This window comes from Cicer arietinum, chromosome 3 (genome assembly GCF_000331145.2).
Source record: "Cicer arietinum cultivar CDC Frontier isolate Library 1 chromosome 3, Cicar.CDCFrontier_v2.0, whole genome shotgun sequence".
NCBI classification, from domain to species: domain Eukaryota; kingdom Viridiplantae; phylum Streptophyta; class Magnoliopsida; order Fabales; family Fabaceae; genus Cicer; species Cicer arietinum.
Genome location: NC_021162.2, coordinates 48086297 through 48095141, shown reverse-complemented (window position 1 = coordinate 48095141; position 8845 = coordinate 48086297). Strand labels below are relative to the sequence as shown.

General features: G+C 35.3%; 1 protein-coding gene across 1 annotated transcript in view; it reads left to right on the top strand.

Annotated features, from left to right (window-relative positions):
• Window positions 1–349: 349 nt before the first annotated feature.
• LOC101491636 (metacaspase-1) overlaps window positions 350–8845 on the top strand; it is a 19028-nt gene continuing 10532 nt past the window's right edge. Inside the window, exons 1-3 of the mRNA XM_004492179.4 lie at window positions 350–877; window positions 1898–2231; window positions 6966–7086. Coding sequence (XP_004492236.1) covers window positions 520–877; window positions 1898–2231; window positions 6966–7086 — 813 coding nt within the window. The 5' untranslated portion in view covers window positions 350–519. The remainder of the gene's footprint in view (window positions 878–1897; window positions 2232–6965; window positions 7087–8845) is intronic.

Here is an 8845-nt window from a genome sequence, read left to right as displayed (position 1 = left end):
TAACTTGCACACCAACATAGAAACCAATAAAAAACCCTTGTATACATTAAAACTAGAACATTTTTAATATAAATCGTAATCTATCATAGATTAATTGTTTTTAAAAATATATGAAAAAATCATTACAAATATGATGGTTATTTTTCATTTTTATAATATCGTTTGTTAAAATAAATAAAAATAAATAAATATTTTATATTAAATCGATACAAATTACATCATAAATTTATTTATAAAGAGAAAAAGATTACAAACTATTTTTTACAAAATTTTATTATCAATAATTTTTGAATATTAATCCACATTACATCACTCTCCTTAAAACCAATAATAAAAAACATTAAAAAAAACGCGTTGAGCAATATTTGCGTCTCCTCTTTTCTTATGACACCAAACTCCATTGTTTCTCCTCAAACAAATACCCTCCTTTTTTGTTAACTCCGTCCATTAAAATCTCAATTCTAACCTTACCCTCTTCTCCAATTAACCATCTCACCTAACCCACCTTCACACACAGCCATGTATAGCAACGTACTAGTCAACTGCTCCAACTGCCACACGCCTCTACAAGTCCCACCCGGCGCCGGATCAATCCGCTGCGCACTCTGCCAAGCTGTCACTCACATCGCTGACCCACGCGCTGTCCCTCCTCAACCCTTTTCGTCACCTCACGCGCCTCCGCCTCCTTCCCCTTACGGCCAAGCGCCGCCTGGTCCGCTGCCTAACCCCCACGGTCGTAAGAAAGCCGTGATCGTCGGAATCTCGTATAAATTCTCGCGTCACGAACTTAAGGGATGTATTAATGACGCTAAGTGCATGCGTTACCTTCTTATTAATAAGTTCAGTTTTCCTGAATCTTCCATCATTATGCTCACTGGTATGTCTTTGATCCTCCTTTGATCGGTGACTTCTTGAGAAAGTAACATCTAGAATCGACTTTAAAATGTTGGAACCTAGGAATTTTGTTTAGGTTTGTTTTTTTTTTGTTTTCAATAATAACTTAGGTTTTTGTAATTTTTTTTTCTGGTTAGTTTCGTTCAAATTAATTGTGTGTATGGGCGAGAAAGAATCTGAATTCTGGAAAATTGATTGATTTGTAGAATTAAGTTTCAAATTAAGTGACTCATGCTTCAATGTTTCCATGTGTAACTTTTGAGGTGATTGTGGATATTATATTTTTTTGAGTAAATACTCGATTGGTTCATGAAATTATAAGACTGTATCAATGTCCTCTACCACATAACATTATTCCAAAATTCCAAAAATGATATGATCCATGGAATTATTCCGAAATTCCAAAAATGATATGATCCATGGAATTGTAAAATGTTAATCAGGGTTCGTCCTTTAGTCTGGATCTTGATCAAGTGCATCCCCGACATTACAAATTAATGTCATTATAGTCCTGGTAAGTACCAAAACATGATTAAATTTTTTACAATGTCAAGGATCATTTGAAAATATTAATAATGTGGGGAATTAGGTTGTTATAGTCCTATAATTTCCAGGACCAAATTGAGTATATACTCCTATTTATTTGTTCTATAACAAAAGTGAAACATTTTTGTTTGAGTAAAAAACTATTTTAGTGCCTAAGAAAAATTCATTACACAATATAGTCCTTAAATAAATGTTCACAAATACATCCTTGAAAATTAACTCAGGCCACATTAATTTCTATATCAAAAATTTAAAAACCAAAACAGTTCATGACGGAAGGACTAATGCATCTTGATTTTGTAATTCTTAGAAACTATTTGTGGTCTTATTCTGGGGGCCTAAACTAGATTCCACATTTTTCTCAGAGACTAAAATGAGTCTTTACACTTATACACTTGTAACATGAGAAGATTAGATTTGGCAATTTGTTTATCCTCTTTTGAATTTCAAAATGCAGAAGAAGAAGACCCTCATGGCCCCAAATTTCCATCCAAGCACAACATCAGGATGGCAATGTTTTGGCTTGCACAAGGATGTCAACCTGGAGACTCACTGGTTTTTCATTATTCTGGTCATGGATCGCAACAAAGGAACTATAGTGGTGAAGAAGCTGATGGTTTTGATGAAACTTTATGTCCTTTGGATTTTGAAACACAGGGTATGATAGTAGATGACGAGATCAATGCAGCACTTGTAAGACCTCTTCCTCCCGGGGTTAGGCTGCATGCGCTAATTGATGCCTGCCACAGTGGCACTGTTATGGATTTGCCATTTCTTTGCAGAATGAACAGGTTACCTTTCTAAGATAGTATAAAGTTTCTAATTACATGGCTTAACTACTAGGATTTTGTTTTTGTTGACTGCATCGTGATAATTGATAAACTAGCATCACTATGATTTAAGTCTTTTATAGTTGTGCCCATGATTGATCAATAACCAAACTAGTACATCATGATAACATACATTTTATTTATCAATTCACCTTTTTCATTTTTGAAGTTTAATAATAATGCCAAGAGGATCAACCATGCAATGACATATTACAGGGTTTGATGGAAAGATACAAAATGAAATAAAACACCAATGACAGGGAACCGAGGTAACAGGGTAGTAGTGTCCGAAGGTTCTTAGAAAACAAAAGAAACTGAAGGAAAATGTTGCACAATAGATGAATGCATAGTAAGAGACAAGTATTACAGTCTAGGTAGTCAATCGCGGCGGTTCACGTCGAGATCGCGCCGGAGCGGTGTGGCACAGGGCCTGGCCGCGGAAACGAGGTGCGGTGCATTGCGAATCAAGGGCGCAGCCGTTCTGGATGCCCGGGTTGCGTTTTTTTAGATTCACAAAAACGTGAAATGTTTTTGTGCAGGAAAAACCAAGATTTCCCTTCAATTTTAAAACGTTATGGGGGTATTTTTGGTATCGCTCTTAACCCTAATTCCACTCTCCCTCCTTCGTATTCGTACTCTTTCTTCCTATTCCTTCATTCAGATTTCGTTGTCTTCTCCTTCGCTGGGTGCGAGAGCTTCTTCGACACCACCCAGCCACGCCTCCGTCCAGCTACGATAACCACCCAGGTTCTCTTCCTTCCTCCTGCCTCTGTTTTTTTCTACTTTCTTATGTCATTTATTTCTCTGTTTTTTCTTTCTTTTATTTTAATTTTCTTACTTCCTTCCTTCTTTCTCTTTCTTTTTTTCTTTAGTTATTCTTTTCTTCCTTCCTTCCTTCTTCTATGTTCTTTTCTACTTCCTTTCTTTTTCTGTTTTGATTAAGACTTGGCTTTTTTTTTATTACTATTTATGAATGTTAGAGTTTGAGACATTGTTTAATTTTGCATGTTTATGTAGTATTATTTGTGTAATTTGTCCAAAAAATAGGGTAATCCCGGTATCCCGCTATCCCAGTTTCCGGGGTTGGCCGCGACACGCAGCTATTTGTGATTAACTACCTAGATTATAGTGTTACTTACAGTTGAACTGTAACCTGACCTGACACCACTAACAAATCTGATTATAATGCTAAATACAAAGCAGTTGAGCTTAATTGTGCATTTCATGAAAGCACAGTGCTATGATTTTGGATCCCTTGGCGACCTCGACCATACTCTGAAGCGCAATCTGGTGAGATCACATAGGATCACCATGTTTGCACATAAGATTGGTGATATTGCATGACCCCAATACGGCTAACCAAAAGTGAGTAATCCAGAGATCCAGTTGTTGAAACCTAAGAATCCATGTTTCTCTTGATCCTAAATGATAATTTTAGCACCATTAACCATATTTTAAGCATTTACTCCCCAAAATAAGTTTTTTCCTCTTTTTTCCTCTTTTGCGGCAGTGTTTCACAGGTTGTCCTATTGTTGTTATTAGTCTAGTTTAGTATTTGTAGTGATTTAATGGTTTTTTTCCTTCTTATTTATGTTATTTTGTGTGTGTAGGGTCTTATGATCTGTGTTACAATCTTATTATTTGCATTTTCAGTCCCCTTCCACATCATAGGTAGGATCTAGATTTTAAATACCTTTGTGCATGTAATCTGACATGGAGAAAACTCTAGAGCAAAAAGGAGTTTAAATTGCATATATTTGACCACTAAAGAGTTTGTTAGAATATTAGAAAATATCTTATAATATCTTTAATATTATATTAGAGTATCTTGAATTATTTCTTATGATCAATTTATAATCATAGAGATATCTTAGAATATCTGTCATTATTATTATAATTTGTTCTTGATTTAGGATTGAGTCAATGTTTCTCTATAAATAGAGATTAGTATTGAATCTTTTGTAATCAAGTCAGCATAAAGCTATTATCAATAATATTCAAACCCTTGTTATTTTCTCTCCTCCTTTTCTCTAAAATCCGACAACTTCAACATGGTATCTAGAGCCTATTTCGATCCTCCTTGAATGATCCCGCCTCTATTTCGCTGTCGAGTTCCCAACAGTTAGGGAATATAATCATAGTTTCTCTTTTTCAACGTTCCGACACATTTTGACGCCTATCAGTTGCTGCTTGGTCGGCCAATCGCGCCTCAACCTCGAAGTTTCAAATCTTCCCTTGTATTCTAGTTTAGGGCTACGGTTACACCTACTCCATTGTGTGCGGAATCTCCCAATCTACACAATCCAGATTTTTTTTAGGTCAAAAGTTGCTCCACGCGCGCTCATGTGCCTCAAAGATCCGCCGTCTACTGCTGCCTTCCATCTGCTGTCGCTGTTGAAAAAGTTTTCCAGCAAGTTCTCCGAAACAACCCTTGTCTCTCCTGTTTTGGATGCATTTTTCACTCTGCTGATCGATCATGACTTCTTTTCATTAGAGTCGCGCTGTTTCCTCTTTGGTGTTTGTCATGCAATTTAGTTCTTACTAATAGATTATAACTTCTATTTCCACCGACGATCATTCCGATGGTGTCCCTTTTCCCACAAATGAATCATATTAGTGATGACTTCTTTTTCCATTGATGGACATTCTAACAATGTCTTTTATTTTCATGACTCACACTTTAGCATGACAATTTGTCCCAGATGCACTGACCTCATCTTTGTCCCAGATGTACTGGCCTTGCCTTTCTCTCCTTGAAGCATGCCTCTCCAATATTATTGGTTTGAAGCTTCCAAATGCAGTTTTTAGAAGAATGGACCTTGCTTTGTTCAATTGCTTGCCATGAATTTCTCTCATGCTAATGATCATATCGGCTATCTAGTTTATAGCAGTTCTCTCCGACTTCACCTGTATTCCTGAGTTGCTTTTCCATCCTTTTTATTATTTTGCAGAGAAAAACATTATTTTCTTGTAACAAGCTAAAACTTAGAAAGCTTTAGCTTGAGGGGGAATGTTAGAATATTAGAAAGTATCTTACAATATCTTTAATATTATATTAGAGTATCTTGAATTATTTTCTATGATCAATTTATAATCATAGAGATATCTTAGAATATCTGTCATTATTATTATAATTTGTTCCTGATTTAGCTGATTTAGGATTGAATCTATGTTTCTCTATAATTAGAGATTAGTATTGAGATTTTTGTAATCAAGTCAGCATAAAGCTATTATCAATAATATTCAAACCCTTATTATTTTCTCTACTCCTTTTCTCTAAAGTCCGACAACTTCAATAGAGTTTATAGGATGATGAATAACAATTGATGTTTTAGCTCATAGATGTTTAACAAAAGAGCTGGAACAACGGTTTGCACCAATGGTTATGTCTTTAACTTTTCAATTTGCTCGTCATAAAGCCCGTCCTTCAATATATGCTTTTGTGGATGGTGCAAATTGCAATCCTAGTTGAGTCTGAAGGATTATATTCTAAATTCGAGTGAAGACAAGTTAATAAGATCTGATACCAATTGTGTCTACTGAGCTATGTGACTGTTGTACATAGGCTTATTTATTGTTCTAATTTTTCTTTTTGCTTTATCTGCATTTGTTCATTCAAAAATGGAGTTTATGATTGGAGACTTGGCAAGAAGAAAACTTTGATAGACATTTTACATTGTCTTATTTTTATTTATTTTTTAATTCTAGGACTTTGTTATCTCACAAACAGTGGCGGATTTTCTGGGGAGCGAGCAGAGACCACGACATCCTCTGTATTTTTTATTTATTTTTAATAAATAATAACGATATATTGTTAAAATAATAGTGATAAATTATTAAAATATTCTCAAACCTTTATGGTTTTGATATCTTATTCAATTTTCTCTTCTACTTAAATAATTTTTCTCTATAAATACAATACAAAACAAATGTCAATGGTTTTTGTCGGCAATCATCTTTTTATTTTTACCTCCATGTAAATAGATTATTCAATTGTTCTTAAATCCCAACTCAAGTCACTAATCATATTAGAAATTATGCTATTGAAAAGATTAAAAAAAATGAAGTAGACATTTATTAGAATATATACTGATAAAATATAATAAAATTAATACAATAAGTTCTATATATAAATAAACCACCTAATATTGAATGATAAACTAATTAATCTCGAACAGACAAACTTTAACATCCTAGTTAGCAACTCAATTACTACCTATTTACAAACTTTTACCTATTAACAGTTGATATATAATATAGTGTGATACTATTTGTTAATTGTGAATTGTTTTAATTAATTTGTGTATCTTTTTAGGAATGGCATGATGTATAAATATAAGAAAATTGATGCATTTTTTGAGAAGAAAGTTTTCGACAAAGATGAAAATCGTAAAGTGGTTATATTTTATTTGGTTAAATTGTGTAAAGTTATAAAATCTTGTGAAAATTGTAGAACTTGTGAGAATTGAAATTCTAATTTTTTCAACTTGTCTACTATGTATGAATTGTGTGAAACTCTAAAAAAAACTATATGACTTTTATGAATTTCAATTATAATATTTTAGTTAATACTTGTCTCTACCGGGATTCCCCAATATTTTGTGCAAGATCCGCCACTGCTCACAAATTTAGTTTCTGCCTCATTTGACTATTGAGTATATGTTGTTCTCATTTTTTTCTTTCTTCTTTCAACAGTCGTGGACAATATGTATGGGAGGATCATCGCCCTAGGTCAGGTGTATGGAAGGGATCAAATGGTGGAGAAGTGATATGCTTTAGCGGTTGCGATGATCATCAAACTTCTGCAGATACATCTGTAAGTTTCAGAAAATTTAAATCAATTCCCGTCTTAGTAACCCCCTATTCTAGGTTATGATGTGATGTGTATAAATATTAAGATTTAAGAGCTCTGCGAAAGGCTAAACACGGAATAGCAATGCAGATAAAAGTAGCATAGACATGTATGGATTTTCCAAATCAACTGCCCATATGTGGAGACATGTATGGATTTTCCAAATCAACTGCCCATATGTGGAGACGCACACGAGTCCAAAGACAAATATGAGTGAATATTTAGAAACTGCATTCATCCCGAGTCATTCACAATGTAGGCTTGATATTGTGGAGGTATTCCCAATATTTGGTTAGCATTTGGTATTCAGGTGTCACTTGATCCCACATTTCCAGAAAAATCTAGCATATGTATCATCTATATACTTGTCAACACTACGCAGTTGTGATGCATAGGTCAAACTCCCTGGAGAAGTGTTGAAACTTGAAACATTCTTGACCTTTTCCCATGAAGATCCAACGTCTTTATTACCTATCACATTTCCTCTCACCAATACAAGATTTTGCATTTCGACATGAAAAGTATAAATTACTTTTTTTCATCAATAATTGAAAGGTTAAAGGTGCATTGGTCATGCCAAAATGCATGACCAGAAACTTGTAATGGTCTTCTTGTGTGCGAGAGAAGCTGTCTTAGGAATATCCTCCTTCATATGAATTTGATGATAGTGATACCCCTATTTTAATTATTATAGCTTGGAAAAGATCACGGCACCAACCAATTCATCATTCACCTCATTGATTGAAGGAATGGGGAATTTATTAGAGACTATAGTTATATTTAAAGCCCTATAAACCACAAACTTCCAAATGTTGTCCTTTTTCTTCACCAAAATAATGGGAATGTGATAGGTCCTCAATTTATAAATGCGGCAATAAGAATTAATGAGAGATTACATATGGTAGTGTATTTTATTGATGATAAAGGAAAATTGAGCAAAGGAAACAAGCCTTCCTTTTACTCCTGAGAGCTATGCTCACTTCAATAAGAGAGAATCTTCTCTCCACTAACAATGAACAGAGTGTGTTATCCCCTCCTTACCAACCTCTCTCCCCTATATACGTGATGGGGCCAGCTCACCTTTCTTGGATTTTCTAACATATACTCTCCATACCTTAGGTGCACTATGTGTCCCACTAGACACGTCATCAATTCCTTCTTTGTCCCCATCAATACTCCCCCCTTGAGTCATAGACTTGTCCTCAAGTCTAAGGGCTGGGAATTGTGTTAGCATTACAAACTCATCCTCCCAAGTGGCTTCTTCAACAGGCTTGCCGTTCCAATGAATGAGCAATTGTTTGATGTCTGACCCCTCCTTAGTGATAGTGCGAGTGGCAAGTACTGCTGCTGGTTCCCATGGTGCAGCAGGGTCGCCGTCGAGTCCCGGGGGTAACTCGTTCTCAACCTGGTAGTTGCCAATTGCCTTCTTAAGCAATGAAACATGGAACACCGGATGAATGCGTGCTGTAGCAGGTAACGGGAGACGATACGCAATGGCACCAACCCGGGCTGTTATTTCAAAAGGCCCATAGTATCTTGGAGCAAGTTTCGGATTGATGCGTGCTTCAACAGAATTCTGCACATGTGGCCTTAACTTGAGAAAAACCGATTCACCAATTTTAAAACTCACATCTCTTCTTTTTCTGTCAGCTTGGTCCTTCATGCGTCCACGAGCTCGATCGAGATGGTACTTCAATTGTCTCAAAGCCTCGTCACGATCAAC